Source organism: Carettochelys insculpta, chromosome 32 (genome assembly GCF_033958435.1).
Source record: "Carettochelys insculpta isolate YL-2023 chromosome 32, ASM3395843v1, whole genome shotgun sequence".
Classification (NCBI taxonomy): domain Eukaryota; kingdom Metazoa; phylum Chordata; order Testudines; family Carettochelyidae; genus Carettochelys; species Carettochelys insculpta.
In genome coordinates, this window is record NC_134168.1 from 5,649,820 (window position 1) to 5,663,715 (window position 13,896).

A 13,896-nucleotide genomic window follows, 5' to 3' on the forward strand; every position below is an offset into this window, starting at 1 on the left:
ACACCAGGGTCCCGGAGCACAGGGCTGCCGCGTAGGCATGGCCGTCACTCGGCAGGGAGGGTAACACGGGTTAGGGAATGATCCTCAGATGACAAATGTTTGCCTCCAAAGGGACGTTTAAGGTGCTTTGGTTAGATATGAGGTGAAAAGCCTAGATGACGCCATTGGAATAGACTAGACTAGGCTATACTAGGGTAGAATAGAATAGATGACCACTTTCTCTCCTCATCTCTGGACTGCTAGATCTTCCAGGCAGAAGTTTTTCCCCTCTCTGGTCAATGCCAGCCCAGTGAAATCCGTACCCCAAATTGCATTACAATGCCAGGAATACGCAGCACACCCACACAGTAATGGGCGGAAATGCAGCAGTGAACATCGTGGCTGTGTAAGATAGGGGTTTTGTTTCACTAAGTCCTTGGCATTATTTCTCTCCTCCCCCCAGAAATGATTCCCAAACGAGCCAGGTGAACAGCACGATGGTGACTCATTTCATCCTCTTGGGGATCCCCAATTCTGACGGCCTCCAGACCATCCTCTTCTTTGCCTTCCTAGCCTTCTACATTTGTGCCTGGTTGGGCAACCTGCTCATCTTATCAGCTGTCTTCAGTGACTCCCGCCTGCACACGCCCATGTATTTCTTTCTCTGCAACCTTGCCATGGTGGACATTGGGCTGTCTTCCATCAGCACCCCAAAATTGCTGGCCATCCTCTGGAGTCAGAGCAGAGATATCTCACTGGGCGGATGCATGTCCCAGGTTTTCTTCTTCCATTCCCTGAGCAGCTCTGAGTGCCTTCTTTACACGGTCATGGCCTATGACCGGTACGTGGCCATCTGCCACCCACTACGCTACCTGCTCATCATGAACCAGAGGGTGTGCGCCCTCCTGGCTGCCGCCACCTGGATCTCCAGCTTCATTCACTCCACCATCCTCACCAGCCTGACCTTCACGCTGCCCTACTGCGGCTCCAATGTGTTGGACTATTACATCTGTGACATCTTCCTGCTGGTGAAGCTGGCCTGTGCCGACACACACGTCCTTGAGACCGTGACCGTCACCAACAGCGGATTGGTGCCCTTGATCTGCTTCCTCCTCATCTTCGCCTCCTACATCAGGATCGTCTGCTCCTTGCTGAGGATGAACTCAGCCAAAGAATGGCGCAAAGCAGCCTCCACTTGCTCCTCACATCTGGCCGTGGTGATGCTCTTCTTTTTGCCCTGTGCCCTGCTCTACATACGGTCACAACTGAGCCAAATGCTGGTGACCTTTTTTCCGATCTTCTCCACAGTGGTGACGCCCGCGCTGAATCCGGCCATCTACACCCTGAGGAACAAGGACGTGAAAGCTTCTCTGACAAAACTGAGAGGGGCTGTATTCCTTACCCACTGATGTGTGGGTTTGCATGGAAACGTCTTTGTGCATGGTTGCTCCATGGCTTTTCCGAACCTTTGCGTCACTCCCTGTCCCCTTCTACGTATTTGGAGTTGCAGAAATGCTCGTTAAAATAACTAGTTCTTGTTTACATGCTGCTTGGGAGACCTCTAGCACTGTCCGAGTGCACCCTATTCAGTGGGAACTGGAGATCCAAATCTCATAGAGAACTTTGAAAATGTCAGCTGTAATCTGGGGGACAGATAGACCCAGGGTGTGGTTTTGTCCCATGGAGTGGCATCTAGATCACTGGCCAAGAGAAAGAGTGAATCACCTCTACAGTCTTAGCTGAGGAGCTCAAACTGCATCACAGAGGTCCCAGGTGTGAGTCTACCTAGTGATGGGAATGCATATTGCATAAGTCTTTTTGGGTTAACTTCTATCAAAGCTTCTAGTGAACCTCTTACCACCATGGCTAGTGGAAATTGAAAAGCATTCTTAAAAGAGCACTATCAAACCAAAAAGCAGTCAAGTAGCACTTTAAAGACTAAGAAAGTCATTTATTAGGTGAGCTTTCGTGGGACACACCCGCTTCTTCAGCCCATAGCCAGACCAGAACAGACTCAATATTTAAGGCACAGAGAAAAAAAAACAGTAATCAAGGAGGACAAATCAGAAAAAAAAAGATCCAGGTGAGCAAATTGGAGAGTAGAGTGGTAGGGGGGAGGGAAGTAAAGAATTAGATGAAGCCAAGTATGCAAACGAACCCCTATAGTGACCCAGAATGCTCCCATCCCGGTTCAAACCATGTCTTAATGTGTCAAATTTGAATACAAAAGAGAATTCAGCGTTGTGCAAATTCCTCTTCAGTAAGATGCAAACTCTAAAGTCATTAACAGAATGGCCCACTCCATTAAAATGCTGGCTAACAGGTTTGTGGGTCAGGAGTGCTAATTGACTGCTTTTTTGTTTTGATGGTATGTAGACTAGAAGGGCTTTCTCACACTTTCTATAAAAATAGCACTGTGAAACTTGGGTACGCACCTTTGGATCAAATGTCATCGAGGACTTTGAAAATTTCAGATGTACTCTATGTAACCTACACACCTAGCGGTGTGGTTGACTGTCCCATGTAGTGGCACCTCGACGACTTGCAGAAAGACTGAGTCGGCTCTACAGCCTTAGCAGAGAACAACTCAGCTTGGAGCAGTAATGGTGAAGAAAACTGGTCAAAGCCTATGACCTGCTAATAACTTATATTACCCAAACTTTGTAAACTATTTCTGGTTAACAACAAGAAGTCCTGTGGCACCTTATAGACTCACAGATCCTTTGGAAGAAAAAGCATTCAAATAGCTCTTTAAAGACTGGCAAAGTAATTGATTCAGTGAGCTTTCGTGGGACAGACCCACTGCTTCAGCCCATAGCCAGACCAGAACAGACTCAATATTTAAGGCACAGAGAACCAAAAACAGTAATCAAGGAGGACAAATCAGAAAAAAGTGATCAAGGTGAGCAAATCAGAGCGTGGAGAGGTGCAGGGTAGGTCAAGAATTAGATTAAGCCAAGTATGCAGATGGGCCCCTAAAGTGACTTAGAAAATTCCCATGGAGAATAAGTTTTCTTGGGCAAAGAACTGCTTCGTCAGGTGCATGAGTCTTGGGTCTCTGCCCACAAAAGCTTATCCTCCAAAAGGTCTGTTAGTCTATAAGGTGCCCGAGCACTTCTTGTTGTTCTCGAAGATACGGACTAACACGGCTACGTCTCTGATATATTTCAAGTTAATTTATTCCACAGATTCACGACATGAGTAGAGGAAATGGACTCCTGTTCTCCAAACAACACTGCTGCTTTGAGTTCCAGCCACAGAGTTGCTACTTTGGGATACGTTTGTTCCGGAAATAGCAACCAGAGTGTAGCCATAGCCAAAGTCTTAATGGTTTTCATGCTAAGTGTAGCCTACACAACTCTTGTCTGTGGTATTCTGTGCCGTCAAGCAGAATCACAACCACGTATAGCTAGAGAGATACAGGAGTCTACTCCCCAGCTTTTCCTAAGGGTTAAATGATGTTTCCGGTCATGCTTTTAGTTCCAGGGCGTCAATGAAAACACCCAGTGAAAACTGGGGTATTCAGGCACTTGAGTTGTAATCCTGGAGCTGGCAGGTAGAGTAGAACCTGGTAGAGTACCTTGCCCACAGGTAGAGTAGAACCTGGAACCTGGACATCTCAGTGCAGGAGTTGGAGTGAAAAACAGGCTGTCATTTCACTGAAAATGTCCAAGCTCCTGCCGAAAGTGACAGAGGCCCCAGGAATGAGTCCATCTGTACGTGGTTACAAGTGGGGACTCATCCGGGAATTTAAGGGGGGCTCTGGAAGCACTTCCTCGGATTGTATGGGAGGGGTAGGCGAGTTAGTCTGTATCTTTGAAAACAAGAAGTCCTGCGGCACCTTATAGGCTAACAGATATTTTGGAGCATAAGACAAAGCGGGTCTTTCCCCACCACATCTTATGCCACAAAATATGTATTAGTTTATAAGGTGGCACAGGACTTCTTGCTGTTCCTCAGCTTTGGGAATTATGTCAACCCCCATGGGTGTGGGGTGTCCATCACTGTCCCATCTAATGGCAGCAAGAGTCTTCCCTACAGCCTTAGCTGACAGCCAGCTGGCTTTGAGCTCAAGCCATAGAAGCTCCCGCATTAAGCACTACCGGGGCCAGCATCTACTGCACCTCCCGGTGGGGACATTCGTGGGGACCAGGGTCCAGTTCAATCTCGAGAGTCTGCTTTCCATTGATACAGCCCAGCACCACCTCCAGCCCACGCTTAGTAACGTGGGTAAATTTCACACCACCCCTGGGTTGTCTCCACAACGAGCGCTCCCAAGATTGCGAGCACAGACTCAGGGTATGGAAAGAAACACTTGGAGAAAAGGAGGGAAGTTGGAGCTAATTTGAGGGAACACACCCAACGGGTTTCATAAATCAAGACGATGGGCAAAAGAGACACCTCCCAAGTTGGTTGGATGGTGTTCATGTCCCTTCAGCTTCCTACGTCCAGCCACCGCAAAGATTCCTTCACCTAGCTGATCTTTATCTACAATCTCCTCGGTTGCTGTCTTTGGCCTGATGACTTTCCCTGTGGATGACTTCAATTCTTTGTCTCTCTCAGCTGTGACGTGCATGACACATTCATGTGCGGACAGTCCCCAGGTGTCTGTGCTCTGCATTTCGCAAAGGGACCCGCGTCTTAGTGACAGACTGTAGGTCCTACCATAATACTGCTGATAAAAGTAACGATCCTCCAAATAAAACAATCCAAAGTGGTTCCAGGTCTGGTTTCCGTGGCAATGAAACAAGGAACTCAGCTGATGTAAACGAAGAGTAAGTTGAAAGCTTGGTTCGCATCCCAGAGAGAAGGCCTGGCCTGGGTACTCATTAGAAACAATTTTTTAATTAACCCCAATGGCTATGCCTCCCTGTGGAATGTTATTCCTTTGCTAAGGTAAACAAGTCTCCTAAGATTAATTATCACAACTGTTTCTGCCCCTGCATTGTGGCTCCCAAGGAAGCTGCCTACCAGAGGAAGGGCAGGAAATTAGAGCAATCAGAGGAATCTCAAGGTGCCTTCTTTGCACTGTCAGCTGGGGCATGGACCAACGGATCAATGAGATCATTGAGGGAAAAACCCCTCGTGGTAAATTTGAGGCCTAGTATGAGAGACCCGATGTGAAGCCTGAGCTGAAGTAGTCAAAACATCTCAGCCATACACCACAGCTCAGTTGTACACAGGAGGCCGGGCCCAACTCACAGAACCCAGCAGGCACCTGCCTGATCCTGTGGAAACACTCAGTCCACAATGGTGGTAGCAGAAGAGTTCATTGCCAGACACATGCCCCAAGGAACACAGGGACGGGCTGAGCCATCTAAATGAGATGTGCACGAGGGCAGCTTGATGGGTAGAGAGGTTTGCATACAACCAAACTGCAGAAGGTAACAAGGGGTCACTGGTGTGTTTTAAGATCTTCTTCAGGGGCAACGGCTTTGATCAATGGTGAAAGGAGAATTTCACCTTTCAGTGAGCCAGTCCCTCGTTAGAGCGGCAGATAACACGAGAACTGGAAGGGACCTCATGGCAGGACCAAGCACCATCTCGAACTTCCTTAACGGAAGTCTATCTAACTCTCATTTAAATATCTCCAGTGAGGGAGATTCTATGTGCATATATGTGTGATGCTACCTGTTACCATTGAGCCAGGGCATTAGATCTGTGCCTTGCCGGTGATAAAACCTGGCCAAGTGCCCTCGCTGAAAACCAACTGTGTTTATTTATTGGGTGGCTTGATTGAAACCACATGTATGGGCCATCTGGCCAGAGTTAGCACAGCCCAGAGCTGCACATCCATCAGCACTCCTCATCTCCCTTGTGTCTCTCCCATCCCCCTCTCCATGGTGCGTTGGGCTCTGTCTCCATTGAAGCATTTCCCACCTCTGCAACTGACCACCATTCATCTCTTAGTGGAGCTGTGGAGTACAGGTGTGTACCTTGTCCACTTTCTTGGCGAATAAAGAAGTAGTTTTGGTTCAGTTCCATCAGCCATAAAGATCTCAACTCCCTTTGTCCTGAGCCTTGACAGTGCAAAGGGGAGAGTAAGAGACCCATGTGAAGTGATGAAGGGCCCAGAGCTACGCTGAACCCAATGAGAAGAGAAGAGTGGCGTGGCCAATGCTTACACTGGAATCCAGGAAAGCTTCCCCAGATATCCACTGTCACCTTCCACAATTCAACCAGATTGAGCATTTGCACAAGGGTGCAGGAAGAGAGTGCAACGTGAGTGCACAACAAGGAGGGAGGGGATCCTGCCTTCTTTAAAAGTTTCCCCTGACACTTTCTGAGCCTCAGTTTCCCCCCTTGGAAAACAGGACTGATAATTCGTACTCTGTCTGGTCTACTTCGCTCATGAATACTATCAGACATGGTGGAGGTGGTGGATTCTCCATCCCTAGAGGGTTTTAAGTCCTGACTTGACTAAGTCCTGGCTGGGATGACTTAGTTGGGGTTGATCCTGCTTGAGGCAGGGGGCTGGACTCACTGACCTCCTGAGGTCTCTTCCGGCCCTAGGATTCTATGATTCTATTATTCTCTTGCTCAGCACCTGAGCTGGCACAAAGAAGAATAAGGATAGAATCTGGTTGGATTATCTGGGGTCTACTGTCCTGCATGAGACCACTCGATGCTCTTCTTCGGGCCTCTGTCATAATCCAGAAAGGGATGTGACGTGGTGCACAAGACAATTGTTCTCCTGTGTCTGTGTCTCAGGCCGAACCACCCAATGCAGCAACACATCCCTGAGCACAGGGTTCCACGGAGGTGGGAGGGCAGGGGAGCAGAAGGGGAGATGTACCGAGCAGAATGCTGTGATGGCGGCAGAGATGTCCTGCTGAGTGTGTGGGCCAGTTTACTCCTATTTCACAAACTCGGGGGGAATTCTCTGGCTTGTGTCCCATGGCAGGAGCACCTGGAGAAACATGACTCATCCCCATTAGAGTGGCTGGGTTTGATCCTCATCTGGCAGAAATCTACACAGCTCCATTCACTTCAGTAAATTTACTCCTGATTTACACCCGTGAGGAGTCTGGGAGGGGCGACTGCTCTAGGCAATCCAGTGGAGTTGCCCAGGAGTCAGACAGGGGAGAGAGGACAGAATCCAGACGCTGGTGGAGCTGGGGATCTGGTCCTTTTAGGTCCAGGGCTGTACTCAGATGAATGCCAGCTGAGGCCTGGTCAGTTATCGGCAACAAGCAATGCCCAATCTTGTTTAATTGGCCGACTCTGCAGAGGTTTCGGACCAGAGACCTGGAGGACATTCACAGCCCTGGTCCCATGCGGCCTGCAGGGATATAAAGACAGAGCTAATGAGGTGGGTTGTGGTGAGAATGCTGTGGGCTCTGCAGTGCTGTGGGCTCTAGCGTCAGAGTGGAAGAAGGCTCCTGGCTGAATCCCAAGTACCAAGGCTGTGCCCTTGTCCTGGATGATGGGCCTTGGGATGAGAAAGCTGGATGGTAGACTGGAGTCCGGGCCATAGAGAGAAGGGAAGAATTCCACTCAGCTGGAACAACTTTTCACACTGCAGCCACTGTAAGGCTTCTGCTTTGGCAACGTTCTTCTGTCTGTGTCCCACAGTCTCTGAATCCATCCGACTGCCTCACCCTGGGCAAGTTCTCAGCCAAATATTTTCTTTGGAGAGAAATCGATCCATCCAGCCATCTGTCCTTCCCTGGGCAGCACCTGCCTGCCCATCTCTGTGTAGGCATGGCCATCTCTCTGCAGAAAGGGTAAGACAGAGAGGACATAAACCAGAGGTGACAAATGTTAGCCACAAATAGAACGCTGTAATGTACTTTAATTAGAATTGGGGGTAAGGACCGAGACGACTCAATGAGAATAGACTAGAATGTCCCCTTTCTCAGCTCGTCTCTGGAGTGTATGGTCCTCCAGGTGGCCCCTTTCTCGCCCTGTGATCGGTGCCATCTTGCAGATCAGAGGTCTCTTCCAGCTCTGTGAGATACGTATGTGAATAAAAGGTGGGAAATAAGTCCACTGTCCAACAAGCGGAGTTCATACACACAAGCCATGAGCTAAAGACCCACGTCCATTCAGCTTGGGCTGTGCCCTTTGCCCTTCAGATGCATTAGTCCAGCAACCCCAAAGTCTCCTTCGCTTGCCCAACATTTATGAGAAACTCTTGAAAGTTGCTGTCCTTGGCGAGGTCAATTTCTCCATGTGTTCTACCTGGACAATTTCTCGGCTCTGTCTCTCTCAGCTGTCACATGTGTTACATTCATGTGTGGGCAGATGCTTTGGGTCCTTTACTTTCTGTGGGGCTCCATGTGTCTATGTCGGCTGCAGACGTGATCTCTGGGGTCCATGAGTGTTGTCTGAAATTATCACCCACCTCCGTTAATTTGCAACTGTGGAGTTCTGAGAGCAGGAGAGCAGGAGGGATTTACAACCCTTTTGCCATGGGTCTCGACGGGGATATAAGGAGCAGGGAGATCCATAAGGAGGCGAGGAGCTGTGAGGTCTGTGTCAGTGTGGGGTGATATGATACAGACAGCTCTCACCAGTTCTGTAGGAGGTTAGGGCTCCTGGCTGGTTACCAAGCCCCCAGGCTGTGCACGGGTTCTTGGCAATGGGAAGTTGGGATAAGGAAGCTGGAAGGGGTTAGACAGGAGTCCTGGTTGGAGACGGTAAGCAAGAATTTCCATCGATGGACTCTGCACGAGCTTCAGACCACTAAACTGAAGGAGATTCACAGCCCTGGTCCCATGCGGCCGACATGGATATAAAGACAACAGCCAACGAGGTTGGATGGGGTGAGAATGCCATGGGCTCTGCAGTAGCGTGGGGCAATGTGCTGCAGAAACCATCTCTAGCGTCAGAGTGGATGTGGGCTCCCGGGTGAGTCCCAAGCCCCCAAGCTTTGCACCTGTGCTGGACGATGGGCCCCTGGGACGAGAGAGCTGGAAGATGCTAGACTGGAGTCCCGGCCGGAGATGAGAAGGAAGAATTCCCCTCTGCTGGAGCAGCCTCTCGCGATGCAGCCACTGTAAGGCTCCTGCTTTGTAAAGATCTTCTCTCTCCGTCTCTCGGTCTCTGCACCAGTCCCTCTGCCTCGGCCTGAGGAAGTTCTCAGCCAGGTATTTTCCTGAGTGAGAACTTGATTCCAAAGTCCATCTGTCCTTCCCTGAGCTGCACCTGCCTGCCTGTCTCTACGTCATTTACCTCCCTCTCCCCATCTCTCATCACCCTAACCTGCCAGCATCTCCTCTCAGCCCAGCCTGGATAAAATCCCTGGCAGATTTCAGACAGTTTCACTGATGTTGTCCTCCGCATCTCATCCTCCATGACACCAACAGGGTACAGCCAGCCGGTCATGGCTTCTTGCTGACAAGCTGTGGCCAGGATGCCTGGGGCAATTTAAGTGAGGTTGCTGAGCGCCTATGGATGAGATTGTGAGCTCTGGCCATGCTGGAAGCAGAGGAGTAGCCAAACCCATTACCCATAATTCCAGTGGCTGTGGCCATTCCCCTTCTCCTTCTTTCCTCTTTCTTCCTTCTCAGTGCCCACCCAAGAGCTCCCATCGTTAATGGATCTGAAGTAATCCCTCGCCACATTCATCGCTTTCCATGTTCCACCCTCCTCCTCTTCCTTAACACAAACATGGAACAGCCCTTGCTTTTATAACAACACAAGGGTCCCGGAGCACAGGGCTGCCGCGTAGGCATGGCCGTCCCTCTGCAGAGAGGGTAACACAGGGAGGGAACGATCCTCAGATGACAAATGTTTGCCTCCAACGGCAAACATGTTTAAGGTGCTTTGGTTAGATATGAGGAGAAAAGCCTAGATGACGCCATTGGAATACACTAGACTTGGCTATACTAGGGTAGAATAGAATAGACGATCACTTTCTCTCCTTATCTCTGGACTGCTAGATCTTCCAGGCAGAAGTTTTTCCCCTCTCTGATCAATGCCAGCCCAGTGAACTCCTTACCCCAAATTGCATTACAATGCCAGGAATACGCAGCACACCCACACAGTAATGGGGGGAAATGCAGCAGTGAACATCGCGGCTGTGTATGATAGGGGTTTTGTTTCACTAAGTCCTTGGCATTATTTCTCTCCTCCCCCCAGAAAATATTCCCAAACGAGCCAGGTGAACAGCACGATGGCGACTCATTTCATCCTCTTGGGGATCCCCAATTCTGACGGCCTCCAGACCATCCTCTTCTTTGTCTTCCTAGCCTTCTACCTTTGTGCCTTGTTGGGCAATCTGCTCATCTTGTCAGCTGTCTTCACTGACTCGCGCCTGCACACCCCCATGTATTTCTTTCTCTGCAACCTTGCCATGGTGGACATTGGGCTGTCTTCCATCAGCACCCCAAAATTGCTGGCCATCCTCTGGAGTCAGAGCAGAGTCATCTCGCTGGGCGGATGCATGTCCCAGGTTTTCTTCTTCCATTCCCTGAGCAGCACCGAGTGCCTTCTCTACACGGTCATGGCCTATGACCGGTACGTGGCCATCTGCCACCCACTACGCTACCTGCTCATCATGAACCAGAGGGTGTGCGCCCTCCTGGCTGCCGCCCCCTGGATCTCCAGCTTCATTCACTCCACCATCCTCACCAGCCTGACCTTCACGCTGCCCTACTGCGGCTCCAATGTGTTGGACTATTACATCTGTGACATCTTCCTGCTGGTGAAGCTGGCCTGTGCCGACACACACGTTGTCGAGACCGTGACCATCACCAACGGTGGATTGGTGCCCTTGATCTGCTTCCTCCTCATCTTCGCCTCTTACATCAGGATCGCCTGGTCCTTGCTGAAGATGAACTCAGTCAAAGAATGGCGCAAAGCAGCCTCCACTTGCTCCTCACATCTGGCCGTGGTGATGCTCTTCTTTTTGCCCTGTGCCCTGCTCTACACACGGTCACAACTGAGCCAAATGCTGGTGACCTTTTTTCCGATCTTCTCCACAGTGGTGACGCCCGCGCTGAATCCGGCCATCTACACCCTGAGGAACAAGCACGTGAAAGCTTCTCTGACAAAACTGAGAGGGGCTGTATTCCCTACCCGCTGATGTGTGGGTTTGCATGGAAACGTCTTTGTGCATGGTTGCTCCATGGCTTTTCCGAACCTTTGTGTCACTCCCTGTCCCCTTCTACGTATTTGGAGCTGCAGAAATGTTCGTTAAAATAACTAGTTCTTGTTTACATACTGCTTGGGAGACCTCTAGCACTGTCCGAGTGCCCCCTATTCAGTGGGAACTGGAGAGCCAAATCTCATAGAGAACTTTGAAAATGTCAGCTGTAATCTGGGGGACAGAGAGACCCAGGGTGTGGTTTTGTCCCATGGAGTGGCACCTAGATCACTGGCCAAGAGAAAGAGTGAATCATCTCTATAGTCTTAGCTGAGGAGCTCAAACTGCATCACAGAGGTCCCAGGTGTGAGTCTACCTAGTGATGGGAATGCATATTGCATAAGTCTTCTTGGGTGAACTTCTATCAAAGCTTCTAGTGAACCTCTTACCACCATGGCTAGTGGAAATTGAAAAGCATTCTTAAAAGAGCACTATCAAACCAAAAAGCAGTCAAGTAGCACTTCAAAGACTAAGAAAGTCATTTATTAGGTGAGCTTTCGTGGGACACATCCGCTTCTTCAGCCCATAGCCAGACCAGAACAGACTCAATATTTAAGGCACAGAGAACCAAAAACAGTAATCAAGGAGGACAAATCAGAAAAAAGTGATCAAGGTGAGCAAATCAGAGCGTGGAGGGGTGCAGGGTAGGTCAAGAATTAGATTAAGCCAAGTATGCAGACTGGCCCCTCGAGTGACTTAGAAAATTCCCATGGAGAATAAGTTTTCTTGGGCAAAGAACTGCTTCGTCAGGTGCATGAGTCTTGGGTTTTTGCCCAGAAAAGCTTATCCTCCAAAAGGTCTGTTAGTCTATAAGGTGCCCGAATACTTCTTGTTGTTCTCGAAGATACGGACTAACACGGCTACCTCTCTGATGTATTTCAAGTTAACTTATTCCACAGATTCACAGCTTGAGTAGAGGAAATGGACTCCTGTTCTCCAAACAACACTGCTGCTTTGAGTTCCAGCCATAGAGTTGCTATTTTGAGTTACGTTTGTTCCTCAAATAGCAACCAGAGTGTAGCCATAGCCAAAGTCTTAATGGTTTTCATGCTAAGTGTAGCCTACACGCCTCCTGTCTGTGGTATTCTGTGCCATCAAGCAGAATCACAACCACGTATAGCTAGAGAGATACAGGAGTCTACTCCCCAGCTTTTCCTAAGAGTTAAGTGATGTTTCCGGTCATGCTTTTAGTTCCAGGGCATCAATGAAAACACCCAGTGAAAACTGGGGTCTTCAGGCACTTGAGTTGTAATCCTGGAGCTGGCAGGTAGAGTAGAACCTGGTAGAGTACCTTGCCCAGAGGTAGAGTAGAACCTAGAACCTGGACATCTCAGTGCAGGAGTTAGAAAAACCAGCTCTCATTTCACTGAAAATGTCCAAGCTCCTGCCGAAAGTGACAGAGGCGCCAGGAATGAGTCCATCTGTACGTGGTTACAAGTGGGGACTCATCTGGGAATTTAAGGGGGGCTCTGGAAGCACTTCCTCGGATTGTATGGGAGGGGTAGCTGAGTTAGTCTGTATCTTTGAAAACAAGAAGTCCTGGGGCACCTTATAGGCTTACAGATATTTTGGAGCATGAGACAAAGCCTTTACCCACCACAGCTTATGCTCCTAAATATGTGTTAGTTTATAAGGTGGCACAGGACTTCTTGTTGTTCCTCAGCTTGGGGAATTATGTCAACCCCCATGGGTGTGGGGTGTCCATCACTGTCCCATCTAATGGCAGCGAGAGTCTTCCCTACAGCTTTAGCTGACAGCCAGCTGGCTTTGAGTTCAAGCCATAGAAACTCCCGCATTAAGCACAACCGGTGCCAGCTTCCACTGCACCTCCCGGTGGAGACATTCATGTGGACCAGGGTCCAGTTTAATCTCTAGAGTCTGCTTTCCATTGATACAGCCCAGCACCACCTCCAGCCCACGCTTAGTAACGTGGGTAAATTTCACACCACCCCTGGGTTGTCTCCACAACCAACGCTCCCAAGATTGCGAGCACAGACTCAGGGTGTGGAAAGAAACACTTGGAGAAAAGGAGGGAAGTTGGAGCTAATTTGAGGGAACACACCCAACGGGTTTCATACATCAAAACGATGGGCAAAAGAGACACCTCCCAAGTAGTTTGGATGGTGTTCATGTCCCTTCAGCTTTCTACGTCCAGCCACCGCAAAGATTCCTTCACCTAGCTGATCTTTATCTACAATCTCCTTGGTTGCTGTCTTTGGCCTGATGACTTTCCCCGTGGATGACTTCAATTCTTTGTCTCTCTCAGCTGTGATGTGCATGACACATTCATGTGCGGACAGTCCCCAGGTGTCTGTGCTCTGCGTTTCGCAAAGGGACCCGCGTCTTAGTGACAGACTGTAGGTCCTACCACAATACTGGTGATAAAAGTAACGATCCTCCAAATAAAACAATCCAAAGTGGTTCCAGGTCTGGTTTCCGTGGCAATGAAACAAGGAACTCAGCTGATGTAAACGAAGAGTAAGTTGAAAGCTTGGTTCGCATCCCAGAGAGAAGGCCTGGCCTGGGTACTCATTAGCAACAATTTTTTAATTAATCCCAATGGCTACGCCTCCCTGTGGGATGTTATTCCTTTGCTAAGGTAAACAAGTCTCCTAAGATTAATTTTCACAACTGTTTCTGCCCCTGCATTGTGGCTCCCAAGGAAGCTGCCCACCAGAGGAAGGGCAGGAAATTAGAGCAATCAGAGGAATCTCAAGGTGCCTTCTTTGCCCTGTCAGCTGGGGCATGGACCAACGGATCAATGAGATCATTGAGGGAAAAACCCCTCGTGGTAAATTTGAGGCCTACTATGAGAGACCCGATGT

The 13,896-nt window shown here is 49.3% G+C and overlaps 2 protein-coding genes across 2 annotated transcripts; both read left to right on the top strand.

Moving 5' to 3' along the window:
• Window positions 1-476: 476 nt before the first annotated feature.
• LOC142004612 (olfactory receptor 10D3-like) lies at window positions 477-1,388 on the top strand. The gene has a single exon (XM_074982230.1). It carries the CDS (start codon window positions 477-479, stop codon window positions 1,386-1,388), a length of 912 nt encoding a protein of 303 aa, XP_074838331.1.
• An 8,714-nt stretch (window positions 1,389-10,102) lies between these two features.
• Window positions 10,103-11,011, top strand: LOC142004613 (olfactory receptor 10D3-like). Its single transcript, XM_074982231.1, has one exon. The coding sequence runs from the start codon at window positions 10,253-10,255 to the stop codon at window positions 11,009-11,011; it is 759 nt and encodes a 252-aa protein (XP_074838332.1). The 5' UTR covers window positions 10,103-10,252.
• Window positions 11,012-13,896: the final 2,885 nt, after the last annotated feature.